Raw genomic sequence first — 18,139 nt, 5'->3', positions numbered from 1 at the left:
GACACATAATGTATGCAATAAGTGTTGTGGAGAAAAAAAGGTGAATGGAAGTGGGGTGACACCATGAAGGCAGGGATGACGTTTGAGCAGAGAGTAAAAATCAGGAAGAAGGGCATGCTGGTTTCTGGAAAGAAAGCATTTCAGCAGAGGAAACAGCAAATACGCAGCCTTTGAGTGGGGAGTGTGCTTGGCATGTTTGAGGAACATAGGAAGACTAGAGTGGCTACTAGCGGATAAACAAAGTGCTGGAACTTGAGATTAGAGAAGTGGCTGGAGCCTAAATTATAAGAGAACTATGGTTTTAGAAAAAAAATAACTGAATTGAGAGGCTATATCAGTTAGCTTTTGCTGAGTAACAAATAATCCTGAAATGTAATAGCTCAAAATACCAAACTTTTACTATCTTTTGCAGGGCTGTGGGTTAATTGCAGAGTTTCTTCTGAGTTGGCTCTGCTGGGGCTGGAGAGTCTGGGATGGCCTCATTCACATGTCTGTTAGCTGGGTGTTGGTTCTGGTAGCGACTGGATGTTTCATCCAGCAGGCTAGCTGTGGAGCCATTCTTGTGATGGAAGTTGCAGGGTTTTCAAGAGCAGTAAGAAAGGGCAAGCCCTGGTGCACAGCACGTTCCAAATTGGCCAAGGCCAGTCACATGGCTACAGTCGGAGGTCTTTTGCGATGGGTAATCCCCTCCAGGTGTAGATACTGAGAGGAGAATTCTGATGGTTGCGTTTGCAATGACAACATTGGAAAAGTGAAATTATTTGATTCATAGTTTCAAAGGTCCTTAGGATAATAAGGATTATGTACAGGAGACTATAACCAGATTGGAGGATGGGGCCAGGTTGTGGGCCACTGGATAGCTATGGTGCTTGAGCCACAGATGCAGAGGCACACAAGCTCTTGGTGGTGCCTGGCCTGAAGCTGCTGTTCTCGGGAGGAGGAACAATGATACACATCCTCCAGACCTTCCTGTTGTTTCAGCAGAAGCGTTCTCTCCATCTTTCCAGAGTGGGCTTTCTCATGTGCTTGCTGGAATGGGCTGGAAACCATGGTGTTCATGAGAACGGATATGCAGAGAAGAACCTCTGTATATCATCTTCCATTCTCAAACACAGAGATACTCTCTGCCCACTAAGTAGTTGGTAACTACAGGGGAGCTAAGCACTGAGGACTAACGTAACTCACTGTAAGTAATGACAAAACATCTTAAGGTGAAATTAAACAATAGCCAATTTTCTGGTTTCTTTCTTTCACAGAAAATATGATGCTGGCATGCTAATCGCGTGAGACGGCTTGGCCCACGGACAGCCACAAAGCACAAAAACAAAACACAAACTCAGAAGAGACAAGGATCGTGTTTTCCTGGCGTCTACGAGAAGCGCTTTATTTTTCCTCTAGATTTCTTTTTTAACAAAAACGGAAACATTTAAAAACACAGTACAAACTGCAGGTGATCATCTTCAAGCCTGTTCTTTTATTAAGCATAGGTTGGGAGGCACAGGCGGACGTTTAAGCAGAAAGCCAAGGCAAGACAACAGACTGACTGATGGAAGGAATCAATATTCCTTGCTCTCCAGAATATCCTGTGTGTTCTTGAGGACACACACCTCCCTGCCTGTCAAGGTATCTAAGGAATGCTTTGAAAAATTTATTTTCTATAGACTTTAAAGAATTTTTTTGTGTAGCACTGGCAAAGGAGTCTATGACACGTACTTTGCCCCCCAGGAGCTCTGCCACTCCATCTTGGTGTCACGGCCATCCTGCCCAGCTGGGGCAAGTTTCTGAGAGTTGTCTCCCCAGCAATTGCCAAGCTGGCTCAGTATGGCCAGGATGCAAGAAACAATTATCTGCTGGATCGATGCAGCAAGGAGCAGTAAACACTTGCTTTTTCTTCCCTAAGTAGGAGACAGCACGCCCCTGGCTGCAGTGGTGACCATGCTGGAAGCTGGGTGAGTCAAGGGGACCCCAGGATACTGTCTAATAGTAAGAAAGAGAAAATTGCTTGTGCTTCTCCAGGGAGATAAAGAACCAGAACCCACCCAGGTTACTTTCAAACAAGCAGGCCACCACCAGAACGCAAAGAAACCTATGCTGAGCCCCAGAAAAGCACCTTTACCCCTAAAATTCCCTGCTTCCCATTCGTACTTAACATTCTTCATGCGGTTGGGACTGCTCTGATTTCCTTTCCTCTTGCGGATCTCTGTTAGAGGGACACGGAAACCCCCTAAGGTTGGAAGGGGTCCAGCCTCGGCAGTTCCGTGGGCGCACACGCAGAGCGGGTCTGTGCGCCCATGGTCTCGGAGCTCCGCTTAGCCGGACTGGCTGCCAAGCCGTTCTTGGATCAGCCTCTCGCTGAGCGCCCACAGGGCCCGGGCCGTCTCTTCGCTCTGCGCTTCTGGCGAGGGCATGCAGCGGCAGCAGTTGTTGAAATACATGCCTCCCAGACCCTCCAGTTCTGGGGCGGCAGCACAATAGACGGTCGTGGCAGCTCCCTGTTGCTGGGAATCAAAGAAGAAAGACAAACATGTTTTAAGAAGAGGAGTCATGGGATGGCATCAGCAAATCTCCCCCACTTGGTGGTTTCAGCTGGATCTTGGCATAGCAAAGGCTACTGGGCTGAAAGCACATGACTGAAAAGTATACTGTGACTATCCTGGAAAAACGAGTTCATAAACTCCGCTTGTAAAGCTGGTGTGACTTTTGACACCTCGTATAGAACAGGCTTGGAAAATAAATACATGTCGTGGCAGGCGCCTCGTCTACACAGGAAGGAAAACGATATCCTTCTGATAGTGCAAGAGCACATTCATCCAACCCCTCGACGTCTCAATGTAGAATGTCACTTGATACCAACTTGTTTGTAGAACCTTCTGTCTGACAAACCAACCACTCTTAATTATGGCCCATCAGGTAGAAAACCCAAGTGGAGCTGGTGCCAGATCCTCCCTTTATGCTCTGCCCACAGTGCTGCTAGGGGAACGGTGGGCAAGGCTGTGTTAAAACATTTAATGCACACACCCACATACTCCCCAGCATACATGACTATCTAGCACATCTCTTAATTCATCCAGAACCTATGAAAACTACTTTTTCCTAAATGTTGTATTTGTCCCGGATCTCCAACGGGACCATGGCTAAGCGGTCCATTTCCTCCCCGCCCACTTCAAGATGTAAGTTGCAAAGAGTACAGTTGATCACTTTTGATTCACCTTTTGAGTAACAGTTGGGGCTAGGGCTAGGGATGTGTGCACTGATGGTGCATCATATCATCTGTACTGACAAAATACAGTCAGGGATGCTGTAAAGAGGGCAAGAAATCACTTTGCTTTGCAAGCCATAATTAAAAATAATAGGCTGCTGTTCAGAGGGAGACATGGTCGGCACGTCTCTAATTTAAAACCAATACAGTTTATCTGGCATCTTATGATTATTTATGTGTTTCACAGCCCTAGCTGCATCCACTAATTTTCAGCTCATAGGGAGCAGGGTTGCAAAAGAGGACCAGACAAGATGATAACGGAAGGTAAGGCAGCCCCCACCAGGAAGACGGTAAGGAACTTTGATTGCGGGGGAAACGGCTTTCCGACCTCACCCGAAGTTTATCACTTTTTTTTTTTTTAACCTCTGCAGGGTTTTAACTCTGAGCATGCAGGGTGCTTAGGGGAGGACTTTCCCTCACATGGTTTGGTTTGCCATCACTATGCTTGTATTCTAGGGAGCCAGGGCCATTCTGAGAACCAGGGGCCCGTGGAAGGTGTTAACGACCTGAAGAAGGTGGATAAGGCAGACGTGGGTTTGCTGTTGCTTGCTTTTGGTTTCTTCAGTGTCAGGGTCTGTAGTTAATCTATGTTGGTCTGAAAATGGAATGGTCAAATGCAGTCAAGTGACATGACTCTGGCAGGGGTGTGGACAGTGCATGAGACGAGCACTTGGATTTCGAAAATAAGTGGCTGCTTGGTGATATCAGGGAAGTCCCAGTAACTAACTGATATGTCTTGAACTGACTTAAACAGTAACTGGTTACCGCCCCAGTCTCCTACCGTAACCACGCCCACTCCAAATAGCCAGATATTATCCTAGATTCAGCTAGTTCTTTTCCATTGATTTCTGTGGGTCAAGTCTAATGGAACAGAGTTCGTGTCATCCAACTTTCCTTTCACTGAATTATGATTCCTCATAACCCTCGGCTTAGCAGCTGGCACATGTATCTAAACAACTTCAAGAGGCCCATCTGACTCTTCTGCATCCCATGTGGGGAAAAGGGAAGCAGGCGTGCCTCTAAAGACAAACTGGAGAATGGAGATGCTCATCCAGCTAATTCAAGCCAAATATCACCTGAACTGAGCTAAGAATTCAGACCGAGATAGTGCTTTGCATGAACATCCAGCTCTCTGTCACAGATTTCCATTTTATGCTGCCAAAACCACCAGAGTGGCCCAGTGCCCGCGTGGTGAGAGAATCCAGCCCACTAATTTCAGTCCAGCAACCCCCCACGCCCACGCCGCAATGACTATACTATTCAGTATTGAAACGTCATGACACAGTGGCCTTTCAGTGTTCTGGTAATCCTAACACCAAAGGAGTCCACTAGGGAAAGCACAAAGCAGAATTCTTCCTAAACTGAAAGAGTATTTTGCCATTATAACCTTCCGAAATGATGCAGTGGGGTACTCTTGCATCATTGGAATGGTATTTTAGCAAAGAAATTCTTCAGTCTCATGGATTCCTAATGCAGTCGATGCGGGAGCTGGCGGGGGCGGGGGGGCTGCATTGTCCTTCCATGGACTCTGAAAGCAATTGCAGTTGGCCAGATTTCATGCAAACCTCTGTTCAGCTACACTGCTGAGAGCCGCACCTTTTTTCAGACGTGGCCTTTGCTTCCTTTGCCACTAGGCTTCGGGTGATCCACTCTCTACGTTACTTCGCAAGTGGCTCTGGCTTTGTAGAGGAACACAGTATACCGCAGGGACACTCGAAAACAAAGACTACCTTCTCGACTCCGAAAATCAATCATGCACATTTGGCAAATTCTCCTTCTCAGATTCATGCTTGGTGCTCATGGGTACTCCACTTTCCTCCCTTGCTAGACAATCGAGCAGTAACAATACCCTGTTGTTGGTCCCATGCCCACCAGCTCTTTAGTTTCTTGGATAATTCTCTTTACAACTGTACCAATGGCAACCTCTGAGTGACATCTTTAGATGATCACATGTGACAACACGTTTTAATAACAAGTTCTCATGTCTGGCTCATCAGCTTCTCGGTCTGCATATCAGAACAAGACTGAGCCACATCAGTGAAAACTCAATAGTCAACAAGCCGGTACTGCTGATACAAGAGAAAACACTTTGAAAGAGCACTTTAATCACCAACTGATGACTTTCGTAACAGTTTTTGGGGCATCAGTTCATAATTCAGAAAAGACGAAAGAGCCATCTAAAGGAAATAATGTTAACAACTCCATTATAAAATATCTGAAGCAATGCCTTGCCAGCTGTCACCACTGCGATAAAATAATACCTTGACAGCCAAACACTGGCTGGAGCTAAGGGTTCCCCTAAATGATTTTTTTTTTTTTTTTTTTGGAGAACCATTTATCAGAAGCCTGTAGGTTGCTAATCATGGGAACTGGGGGAGGCGTCTCTATCCTGCAGCAGTGAGTTAGGGTGTTGGGGACACAGGACTGAGAATTTCTGGGAAGCCCAGTAGACTCTTTAATCATGCCCGAATGCCATTTCCGATCTAGTCAAACATTTGTGAGCTGCCAGAGGAGACCTGTGCAATCAATCTTGATAGCGTATGTAAAATTACCCGGGACTCTCGTTTGGGATTAAGTTAAGAGTATCTTAGTAATCAGGGTTCTTCGTTCTCTTTCAAACATCATTTGTCAGATTTGCAGCACAGTCTTCAACTACAGAAAGGTGGGATTTAGAAAGCAGTTGCTACTTACTCATAGTTGAGGCCCTCAGATCTAATTAGCCATCTTTACACAACTCTGTGTTGGGATGAAAATGTCAAGTACCTGCTTTTCATCAACACATTGGATAACTGCTAGCCATCAATTTATAGTTGTCAGCACGGAATACAAATGAATATTGACTCCTTTAAAGGAAAGGGTACCGAGGTTTCTGATAAACAATATATGGAAAAGAAAAAAACACCCACAGTGATACTTGTAATGCATTGGTAGTACTCTAATATAATACTCACGTTCTAACAGGGACACATGTTACATAACGTTTTGTTTTGGGGTTTTTCTATTTTTAAATGCATGCTTATTTAAAAGAAAGGCTAGATTCCTGTCTTCAAGTACACTTAACTGTGCGATGTATACAAAACATCATGGCACCTCTATATATTCAATGACTGCGAGAGAGTAGGAGACGTTCTAAGATTGCTTTCTTACAGGGACATTGCACGGCAAATGCTGAATTAATCCATTTATGCAAAAAGTAGAGTTAGGAAAGGAACACACCTTGGAAGTTAGATTAGGCTGGGAACACGAAGGGCAGGGAAGGAGAACAGCTCTTTTGAAGGCGAGTGGTGTTTGCACGACTGAATTCCCAGGACTGAAGTGAGCAGGTTTGGCTGAAAGGAAAGACACACACCTCTTCAAACCCTTGCTCCCACTGTTACTCATCTGGTGTCTGTGGGGCAAGGCACACACTTCCCACATGCAAAGCCAGCCACCTTATCCAGTGACTATGTGCATACACCACGAGGAGCAGAATCATTATTTATCAGAGAGCTCTGGTGGAGATGAGGGGGTGAGACCTCATGTCATGGGAGTAATGGATGGCACTCGCCACACCCTCTCTGTCTTCCCCTGTCTCCCGGTAACACTCCCCAGGAGAGTCTATAACCACTCTACCAGAACTGTGCCATGCAGGGTTTCAGAGGTCAGCTCCAGCTACCTTGGTCCTGGGGACACAGCCATTCCTCACAGACAATTACAGCTTCAATCTCTGATTGGAAACAAATGAAAGCAGCCTGCTCCAAAAGGCCACGTGTTCCCTTGCGCACTGTCCAGAGGTGATCTTGCAGGGGACACATTTGCCACGCGTTCCATTTGTTCAGGAAGTAATGTACGGGAATGAGGCTCATGGGCCACCCTGGCGAGGTGACCACGCTAGTACGTCACCCTCTTCCACCGTGATACTTCTATAATTCAATTCCACAGCTCAATCTGGAATAAGTGCCAATCAGTAAACACGCCAACTTCCACCTAAGTGATGGGAGGCAGCAGAGGAGAACAGAACAGAGCTATCTACTCCAAAGGCTTCACCCCTGCACACTGCCTGGCTATTTCAGAGAGTTACGGCAAACGAGGACTATTCAGGTGGTAACAATGACTGGCATTTGTGGAGAGGTTACGATTTGCCAGGCTTTGTGCGGAGAGCTTTGGAAGCATTGTCGTCTAATGGTCACACAGGCCTATGAGCCAGGGACAATTACTATTCCCCTTTACAGAGAAGCCTAGAAGCCTACTTGGGATCATAGATGAAAAGCAATGGGTCCAAAGCCACACCGATCATGGTGTAGACTGAGTGAGTCCAGACTCCTTATCAGCTGGCACATGAAACCGGCTCCCCAGATCGGTGACACAAATATTTGCACATGGCCCTTTTCCTCATCTATGTCTCCCACGGGCCTCCGGCTTCCTACACCTCTCTGCCTGCTCTGCCGCCGCCTCAGCCAGGCCATGTCTGGCCACAAAGTGACACCGTGACGCAGCCTAAAATGAAACGTAGGGGCTGTCAGGTTTTTGCTTGAGAAATGTTAAAAGGGTATTTTTTTTTTCCCCATTGCTGATTTAGTCAGGGAGCTAAATTGAAATGATACCCATTTGGATGAACAAAAATGAGGACTCAGCACCACCCTGGACGATCCAGAAGCAAGTGACCCCTTAAGAAAAAGGTCATCAGATTCAACGGGCCATCTCCAGATGCCAGATGTGCCCAACTAAGGAACCTACTCTTGGATGATAGAATTTTTTTCAAAGCATGGAGGTCCCAAACAAGTGAAATTGACATAATTCTCACCTTACCAGTTCCCACGCATGCACGTGCAGGCTCTGAGGTGCTTCATTGGGTTTGCAGAGAAAATACCGATCCATCCCGCTTACTCCCCCTCCCCCAATGCTTCCTAACAAAACCATCCCTACCAATTCCTGCAAACTGACTCCCACAAAGGCCTTGAACCATCCAGGCTTAGATACACGCAAATTCTTCCTGAAGGTATTGAAATGGCATCTTTCTTCCTAAGCCCTTGAGAGTTTTGCTAATTCACAGGCTGTTCTTAACACTTACGATATTAGAGAAATGCACTCAATTTTCCCAACAGAAAAAGAGATGATGATAGGAAAACCAATATTTGTTTTTAGACTTGAAGCCTATGAGAAGGTGTTCTGGAGAATCCACATACATCACATTCCGAATCTTAGCCCTCCAGAAGAGAACATGCCTGCTCTATCGAGACAGATGTGGACACTGTGTCTGGATATTGATCTTCTGCCATAAGAAAAACAGTTTCTTTGCTAGAAACAGGTTCACAAGGGTAGAAAAACTTCAGGCTCCTATTTGATTGCCTCTCCTATGACAGGTGAAGAGTATCACTCCCTAAGTGACACTGGGGACAGTGTCTGGGGGGGCTTGAAGGCAGTTGCTCTGAGAGAAAGTGACGTGCCAGTCCATTGTCATAAATGCAATTGGTTCACACATAGGCCACAACCTCAAATTTCACAGAACACCTTGACAGAAATGGGTGTGGGGGTGGGGAGAATGTCACGCACTTTCAAAGGACATCCATGTGTTCCACAGGCTTCTATTCACTGAGAACTTATGTGCAGTCCCGGGCTCGTTCCTGTTTGTGGTTCGGGCCTCCCAAAGAGGACGTCCCCAAATATGACGTCAGGCTAAAGGAAAGCATCATACAAAGGCCATGGCATTCTCCCTGACAAAAGATGTGAATTTCTAGCAAGATCACTAAGGAGTTTCAAGAGGTTGACTTGAAGACAAGGGTAGAATGAGTTGAAAAGTCAACAGGAATGGAGCTCTTACTCCTCTGAGAAATATTCGCAGGAAGGAGCCTGGAGACCAGCAGGTCCAGGATGGAAAGCTGGAAAGAATTCTTTCCTAAAACTGAAGTTCTGAGGAAGAATAGGCAGCCAGTCCCAAGCATCCAAAGACATCCAAAGCCATGTTTGTTCTGGGAAGGCCAAGGCATGGGAGGATGTTTGCTTGGACTAGCAGCAGGACTGAAGGGCAGGGTGACCTTGGTAGGCTGTCAGGGCCTGTGGTTCCAAGTTGACAGACTGTTCTGAGCTTTTCCATGAAATGAATGAAGCCCTTTTCATACCGCCTTTGTGTTCCAGAACTCTTGCCATTAGTGTTCCAAAGGATCTGTGACAGATTTATATCTAGTCTTAAAAGACCTGAGTTGTAACATTCAGAATTCTCTTATCTTTCTGAGACCCTAGACATGTGTTGTTGGGGTTGGGGTGAGGGTGCTCCCAATGATGGAAGGAAACAGAAATGGCTTAAGGGGAGTCCATGTGGGTGATTGCATGCACCCTGGTTCCCTCTTTCATTTGTGCTTGCCCAAACGGTTCTAGAACTGCCTAGACCTGAGAGGCTGTCTCATTACTACTAAGAGAAGGTATTGTTGACCATGTCCATATGCATGGAAGAATTCCCTGGGCATTCCATTCCCTTTGATACTGTCTGGAATACAACATTGCTCAAACTATAGTTGCTTTTTGAATGGGGATGAAAAATCACATTAGGGTATCCATTCTTCCATGGTTACTTTGAAATGGCCAAGCAGAAGTGCCATAGAAATCTGCCACCAAAATAAACATCTAACTGATGGTGTCATCCTTCTACATGGAACACATCTGATGGCATGTCACTGACATTTTCCAACTGAGCCACCTTGAGGCCTGTGCTGAAGGACTGCTGATGGTTTTATAAGAGATAAAAGAAGAGATTTTGTGTGTGTTTGAAACATTTTACATTTTGACTCTGTTTAACCTCTGTTATGGTTATGCCTAGCTTGTGTACTGTATATAAGTGTATGTATCTGTATTAGCCATGTATACTTAAATAAACCTTTGAAATTAATGAGCTCAGTTCTAATATAATACTGCAAAGAATATCTTCATAGTACAGGTGAAACCAACAGCTTTCCCCTTCCCTTCTTCTGAACAGAATGGCTCTACCCAGTCTGCCTGCCAAATTACGTCTTTTAGAAAACCAAGTAGCTATTTTGTGAGCAGGCAGGATGTCATGACACACCCCAAACAGTTTGTTTAGATTTTAAGGTTGACAGTTCATTTACACTTATACCCCATATGTACTCCACGACACGGTCCTGAAAGGCACTGAAGGAGGAGGGAGAAAAAAACCACACCGGGTCTCTTCTGGGGCCACATCATGGTAAGGAATTAACTCAACTCTGTCTTCCAGAAACAAATTAAGAGGATGTACTTTGGAATAATTCAGATCTCACAGGCAGGCCCCCGATGTCCAGACCCACGGTTTCAAACCGGGCATGTCTGCGTTAGGTGTGCGCATCTCCATCGAGAGTTCACTGGAACAGATCATTTCTCAGGCTCAAAGACGTTGGCCTGGTTAACATTTCATTTAGAACATACTGTGGCGAGCATCTCATTTATATTACTTCCATAATTAATGGCGATAGCTTAGGCACTGCCTTTACACAGAGAGATCTCTTCACAGTGGTCGATGGGTAATGAGAAACAATAGATATTTCATTCACCAGCAGCGTGTTGCTAGTTACTAGGAAATGATCGTGTGTGCTGTTGCTTTAATTGCCCGGGTAAATAATTCTGCCTCGGTGTTAGCATTTTAAAGCACTTGATGCAAATAAACTAGAAACCAAACAAACAAAAAAATTAACCTTGATTATGCAACACCTTAGCATAGAAAGTTACAAAGGTATGTCTTTTTTAAAGATTGCATTATATCATGCAAATATTATCTAAATATGCATGTGCTGACTACTCTTCTACTATATTTTAGGAAATACAATTAGGCTGCCTTTCTCTTCCCCTATGTAGACTGTAAATAACTGTAGATCTTTCTCTTGTTTCCCTATGTAAATATATGTAAATACTAACAAACTATGCATGCTGCTATTCTAGGCAATTTCAGGTACTTTTATAATATGAAGGCATGTACTTGAACTCGTTTGTTAAGGGGTGGGGGGCGGGAAATTCTCTCAAACTCTTTAATGCTGAATAGAAATTAAAGATTTCTTCCTAGACTGTTGTAGCTTCTTTTGTTTGCCTTGTCGTGCCTGAATGGAGGGCCCCGCTCCAGCTCTGACCTTCTCCCAAGAAAGACACACAACGTACACTGGCATGGAAACAGTAGCTGCACCACTTGACTTCAGCTTTTACAGACTTCCTTTGGGTTACCTAAAAGACAACTAGAATCACAAGGTGGCGTTCCTGGGATCCTTCCAGCAAAAGAATCTCGATGGAACATAATTCCTATTTGTTGTTCCTTTACGGTGTGCCTCACATCACAAAACACTATGGATGGTCCCGTCCTTCCCATCTTAACAATACAGAGGTCCATAATACAGTCAGGTCAAGACCAGTGACGAAAATGACAGAACTACTAAATGCCACCAAAGCCCTCATTCTCTCCTGTATATAGCTGGTTGGTAAACTGCTTCTGCAAAGGGCCTGATATTAAATAATTTAGGCTCTGTGGCCCATATATCTGGTACGATCACTCAACTCTGCTACTGTGAAAGCAGCCATGGACAACGTCTACACAAGTGAACGTGTCTGCTCCCCAATAAAACTTTATTTATAAAAGACAGGCAGCAGGCCAAATTTGGCTGATAGGCCACAGTTTGCCGATTTCTGCTGTACACACGATCAAGACTTTTTAAAGACTGGTAACATATCCCTTTTTAATCTGTGTGTTTGATGGACCATGGAAATGATCTGATCAAATGAAAATTCTCTTTCCTGCAAGTGTCATGAAATAAACAGGTGAGCAAAAATGAAATCACCTGAGCTTATAAATCAGGCTGCCTTCCTATGACAAATTACATTGCCAGGTTTCAATTTAGTTATCTTTTGTTTTCATAAATAGAAATGGAGGAAAAAAGTCCAAAAGACAAAACTTAAAAAAAAAAAAAAAAAAAAGAAACTGAGCAACATTCCCTCTTCAATGAGAGGAAGGAGGCTATTACCTCAGGTATCCATGGAAACCAAGCAGCGCATAAACTTTTTAATGGTTGGAAAACAGCATTTGTGTTTGAAGATGTTTTTCCCAAGTATGATGCTTCAGTGTAAATGCATTAATTGACAGTTTCCTTCGGGACTTTTTTATTGAAGTTTCCAAACTTAATTTGATGGCACAAGGGACTCTCTGGAGCCCTTGAAGAACGCTGCAAAGTTAGGTCTTTTTAGAAAACTGAGCCAGCTCAGGCATCGTGTACAAATCCAACTCTCTTGCAAAGCAAGTGAAGATACAGATCTTACTCCCTGTAAGTTTCCCATTAAAAAAAGAAAAAAAGAAACCCTCTCTGTTCAGCTAGGGAAGGGAGAGGCCCTTTCTAACCTCTATTGAGTGAGAATCAATATCTTCTCTTTGGTCCTGGAGGGAACTAAGAAGCAGCAGGAGGAAGAAAGATCCAGGTATTTTTGCAGATGGGGTGGCAATATGTGATGGTAGAAAAATCCCCTGTGCTGAAGCCAGAAATCCTTAAATTGGAATCCTGTCTTTCACACCTGTGACAAGCCACCGGGCCTCAGTCTCATCTGAAAAGTAGACATAATAATACATCCTTCATGTGGTTCTTAAAAGGATGAGTGATAACATTTGGCCATTTCCTGGGTACACAATGGATACTAGTTCAAAAGCAGCTACAACTCTGATCACAAGTTTAAAGAAGGAAGCATACAGATCGAAGTATAGATGAAGCCTGCACCTCCATTTAGTGAGCCTGCCATATAGAGACTCATCACCTGGCACCTCTCCATTAGCCAGATCACAGAGTCCAGGTACAATAGCATCACAGAGGCCCTTTCACCATTTCTGCATCTCCCTTCCAAACCATCCTGAGTTTTTCATGACTTGGTCCAGAAAGTGGGAGGCAGCAACAACAATGGCAGGGGTGAGGGCTGCGGGTTACTGAGGGAGGGTCTCCTAAGTGACAAGGACTTATCATTACTTCTGATTCTCACAATAGCCTCACTCCCCACCAGGCAGGTGTTATGTTAGCAGGCGTGAGACAGAGGCTAAAGGAGGCGAAGTAACTCACTGCCAAGCCAAGGGGCAGTGATAGAACACAGATTCCAACTGAGATCTTCATTCAAAACCCATATTCAGGTTTATGTCTTATATTCTCTCTGGTTCCACACTCTAAACTCTTTGTAGCACCCAGAATCATGCATACATTTGAAAATCTGGCCTGAGTTCTGAGAAGGGGATACCGATTTCCCATCTGGGTCATGTGATCCCTCTGGTGGCCAAGCCCTGTCCATAGACCATCAGGGACCTTTCTCCTCCTTTTTGAACTCCATTTCTAGGGCCTGAATCCCTGGCTTCCCACCAGGCCTCGGTGGAGTCTCGTGATTTTGGACAGTACAGACCAGAAGAGGTCTAAGTTACCTCCCCTGCAGTGTTCTCTTTTGCAAATTGCTCTTTGTGCTAAGAAGGTCCTGAAGGCTGGCAGGGCTCAGGTTAGGGGGCTTGGCATTTGTGGGTCATCTAGCAACACCCACTGGGGCAGTCTCATGACAAGCCAACTGCAGATGGAACTCTCTGCCCTCAAAGTTTAGAGAAATGATGAACTCATGACAATGGAATACACCAAAGAACATCTTACTCTTCTCCCCGTCCCCACCCTCTGGCTGCCACACCTTTTACAATTCATTCATCCTTTCAGAAATGCCTGGCAAAGGGAAAGCACACAAATGCACCCTGCTACCCATTGAGGTGTCAGCGAGGAACACAAGCCAGTTTTCTAACCAGCCTTCAAATTTTAAGGGGTTGACAATCTGTCCTCTGCCAGCACACCCTCTGGATCCCAAATCAGATGACTTCACAAGGCAGTCCTCTTCGTGTATGAATCCCATACAGTGGCCAAGATACCTTCTGTGGAACATTCTAGGTGGGGAATTTGAGCTTAGCTCTTTCAAGAGCCCTATGAAGTTACTACAACGTCATTGTATTAATAGGAAAAGTGAGGCTCAAGCAAGTCAGTAACTTCGTAACACAATTCTCATTGACTCAGTTTTGTGCCAGTCAATTCTGTGCCACCTGCCCGCCTCCTTCGAAGAGATTCATATCTTTAATGCTTTCTGTGAGGGTCCACCCTATGCATGACAGATCCTTTAGGAGGAATATTGCACACATTATCCCCAGTTAAAGACAGGGAAGGCCGGGCATGCGGGCATGGTGGCTCACACCTATAATCCCAGCACTTTGGGAGGCCAAGCCAGGTGGATCACTTGAGGTCAGGAGTTTGAGACCAGCCTGGCCAACAAGGTGAAACCGCGTCTCTACTACAAATACAAAAATTAGCCAGGCGTGCTCATGCATGTCTGTAGTCCTAGTTACTTGGGAGGCTGAGGCAGGAGGATCACTTGAAGCCAGGAGGCGGAGGTTGCAGTGAGCTGAGAAGACGACACTGCACTCCAGCTTGTATAATACAATGAGACTCCATCTCAAAAAAAAAGTAATAATAATAAAATAATAAAAAGTCCGGGCTGTAGGCCAAGGAGGCAAAGTATTTTGCCTAGGTCAAAGAGCAAGTGACAGAGTTAGGAGCTGAACCAAATCACACGGCTCCAGACACCCACTCTCAACAACGGCCCTATGATGAACAGGAACACATCCACAGCACAGGCAAAGCGGGCACGTAGCATACCTTCGGGGCAAGCCTTTGTGCTATCCTCATAGTGACCTTTCAACACAAAAATGGCCAACAGTTTTTGAGAGTTCCAGGTTCACATTAAGTATTTGATGGGTACTGTTTACAATATTGATGGTAATGTAATATTTCCATCTAACTGATGTGGAACCTAAACTCCAGAGAAGTTAAGCAGTCTGCCCAAGGTCACAAAGTTACCAAGTAGTGCTGGGGAAATTGAACCTGTGTCCTCTGCGCCCTTGAACCCACTGCTACTGAGCATCCTCAGCCACAGAAATCGGGCCCTCACGAAGACATCTGTCATTTATCCAGTGGTAGGATCAATACCTCTAGTTAGTTTGCTCCACCAAGGGGCACCTGAGACTCTTGGGTGTGATGTTAAAACTGCAGTGGAGGCCAGGGGTTCAACTGCCATGAAAAACGAATTCCAGGGTGATTCCATATGTTGGTTACTTCAACCTGTGAGCAGAGGATGCAGCCACACCCTCGAAGGAGCAAAAAAGGGACGGAAAGGGGGAGGATTTATTTTTACTTGTTTTTATTTTTACTATTTTCTGTTAACCTTTTTGTTGTTGTTGTTTTTAAACAGAGTCTCTCTCTGTCATGCAGGCTGGAGTGCAGTGGCACAATCTCGGCTCACTGCAACCTCTGCCTCCTGGGTTCAAGTGATTCTCCTGCCTCAGCCTCCTTAGTAGCTGGGATTACAGCACATGCTATTGTGCCCAGTGCGCGCGCGCGTGTGTGTGTGTGTGTGTTTTAAGTAGAGATGGGATTTTACCATGTGGGCTAGGCTGGTCTCGAACTCCTAACCTGAGATCACCCAACTCAGCCTCTCAGAGTGCTGGGATTACAGGCATGAGCACCACACACAGCGCATTTTCTAAAGCTGCTCTTGTTCCCCAAATTTTGGTAGATGACCAATTGATTTAAACTGTTATACACCTAAGGGCAGATTTATAACTCCCCCAGATTTCAGTTCTCCTTAACCCCTCTGCTTCCCTAGAGGCTGGGAAGCATAACTTCCTGCTAATTGGACGGTGAGAGCCTCACATCAGGACACAGAATCCGTGGAGTCCATGCATCACCCGCTTCCCATCATCGTGGTGTGACGCACACTGCCCTTTGTCCTGGGTGTTTGTGTTTTCACCACAATCCATAGAAACCATTGGGAACAAATAAATAAATTACCAAGCAATATGTTTTCCCAGGTATTACAGAATTGCCTTTTTAAAATGATTGAAAAGTCCCCATTATCACCACAACCACCCATTTGTGGCAGTGAGGATCTAATAAAAGGGTCTGATAATTAAAATGTACTTTCCCATGAAGTGCTTTGCTTAAAGGATGTATCTGTAAAAAGCAGGGTTGGTGACAGTGGTGTACTGGTAAGAACTCACTCACAGGAGTGGGGTGGTGTGGGGGATGGTGTCTGCTAGTTTCTGTAATATAAATATTCTCACCATAACCAGTTTCAAGCTATCAACTGAATGCAGACTTGGGAAAAGAGGTACACACTCAGCTCTCAGAAGCAGTTATGATCCCGTTCTAGCAGTCCGTTGGTGATGACCCATGGAATAATGCTGTGAGAATTTTTGAGGAAGATCCTGAGATATGATAAAACGTATCAGGACCTCAAGGTCATACAACCATTGGGACGTGTCAGGCACTGTGGGAATGGATAAACCCAAACCAACTTAGGGTCCCTGGAGGACAGAATGGCACCGACTTGTGAATTTTATGCATGGTTCAACTTGGTCTGCATAACCTAAACATTGACTCCACTCAGATGGCTCCTCCAGCCCAAGGTACCATTGAGTCACTAATGGTCCTAAATATCATTCTAGAAACTTTGCAATATTGCCTCATTTAATACAGCAACACCTCTGCCGGTAGATCATAATCCCGTTATTGGGCTGAGGAGACTGAAGCTAAAGGAACTGAAAGAAGCTTGAGGTTACACGGAATCCCTGAAATGCATTGCCAGGATTCAGATCCCCATCTGCCTGACCTCACATTTCATTATTTCTCTGGCTCACCAGGGAACTGTGCTCCCTCTGAGCTCTGTATCCTTGAAGACACCACATTTCTACAACAAGTGAAATCTACATGTTACAACAAGTGATTTGACTCCCCCAAAACAATCCCTCATTGAGGGAGGCAGGATCTGGATTCCCCAGGGGCTAGAGGTGGTGTAGAAGGTGAGATCTAGAGGGTATGAGAAGAAGTGGAGACTGCTATGTGCAGTATCTGCAGAAGAGAGGATAGGGCTGCTTATGGGATTGGAAATCTTGGGATTTACATTATTTCTCAGGTAATAACGGAAGGGGTCTGAACAGACTCAAAATTTTCTCCTTTTGTCCAAATCTAAGTGATTTGTCCACAAATCTAAGTGAACAGAGATAACCCTGGGGCCTCCAGGAGCTTCCAAATCACAGAGCACATGTTCCTAAGCTGAAGGTCCTTCGTTTCAAACTGGTATAAACCCAAACTAGTTTGGGGTACACAGAGACCACAACAATATACACACTTGTGAATGTTAATCATTTTTCAACTTGGTCTCTCACTGTGAAATCTACAGGTGATAAGTAATTTACACATGTGTAATACACAATGTACATTGTAGATATGTAATATGCAATGCATATGTATAATAATGTCTGAGTGTCTCAACTGGGTCTCCCATTGTTCACAAACAGGTGAGGAACAGAGAAGATGATTTTTGTTCATGCTGCACTTCTGTAACTTTGTCAAAGGTGCCAAACCTCGAAGCTGCTTTTGGTTTCCGTACTTCCTCAGATGAACGTGCAAACAGGTTCCTACTGATTAAATTGCATGAGAAGAGTCTGTCCTGGGAATTAGTAATAGTATTGTTCCCACTAACAGAAAAATATTTTAAACAAAGGCCTCTTTACCATCTGAGATAACCAAACTTTTCCCATGTGAGAGAAATAGCATTTCCAAATAAACAGAAAACAATGACATAGGAAATGAAAAACTAAAATGTTCTTTCCCCTTTCAACTGTAATTCCTGACACATTTGCACCTAGAATGTCAAACTCACCCAGTCACTGAATTTGTGCTAGGGTTCTATGTACTCACACATGGAGTGTTTCCCCAAAACACACTTCTCAAATCTGATTTAACTATTGTCATTGCTTCACAAGGAGCTAGCTCCTGGTCTAGACAAGCTGGCTTACCTTTCTAGCTTTACTTTATCCCT

The 18,139-nt window shown here is 44.8% G+C and overlaps 2 protein-coding genes across 3 annotated transcripts in view; one reads left to right on the top strand and one right to left on the bottom strand.

The window, feature by feature from the left end:
- Positions 1 to 11,284, top strand: part of MAF (MAF bZIP transcription factor) — a 414,668-nt gene extending 403,384 nt beyond the window's left edge. Inside the window, exon 3 of the mRNA XM_078357816.1 lies at positions 1,257 to 11,284. The gene's annotated coding sequence lies outside the window, so the exon portion shown is untranslated. The remainder of the gene's footprint in view (positions 1 to 1,256) is intronic.
- Positions 1,353 to 18,139, bottom strand: part of WWOX (WW domain containing oxidoreductase) — a 1,143,691-nt gene continuing 1,126,904 nt past the window's right edge. For both annotated transcript variants that reach the window (XR_013530205.1, XM_002761188.7), the window contains one exon: positions 1,353 to 2,498. Coding sequence is in view for 1 of the 2 variants with exons in the window: in XM_002761188.7 (XP_002761234.5) it covers positions 2,310 to 2,498 (189 nt within the window). In the remaining variant the exon portion in view is untranslated. The remainder of the gene's footprint in view (positions 2,499 to 18,139) is intronic.

Source organism: Callithrix jacchus, chromosome 20, assembly GCF_049354715.1.
Source record: "Callithrix jacchus isolate 240 chromosome 20, calJac240_pri, whole genome shotgun sequence".
Lineage (NCBI taxonomy): Eukaryota > Metazoa > Chordata > Mammalia > Primates > Cebidae > Callithrix > Callithrix jacchus.
Note: the sequence above shows the minus strand (reverse complement) of the source record. Positions and strands in the feature narration are given on the sequence as shown.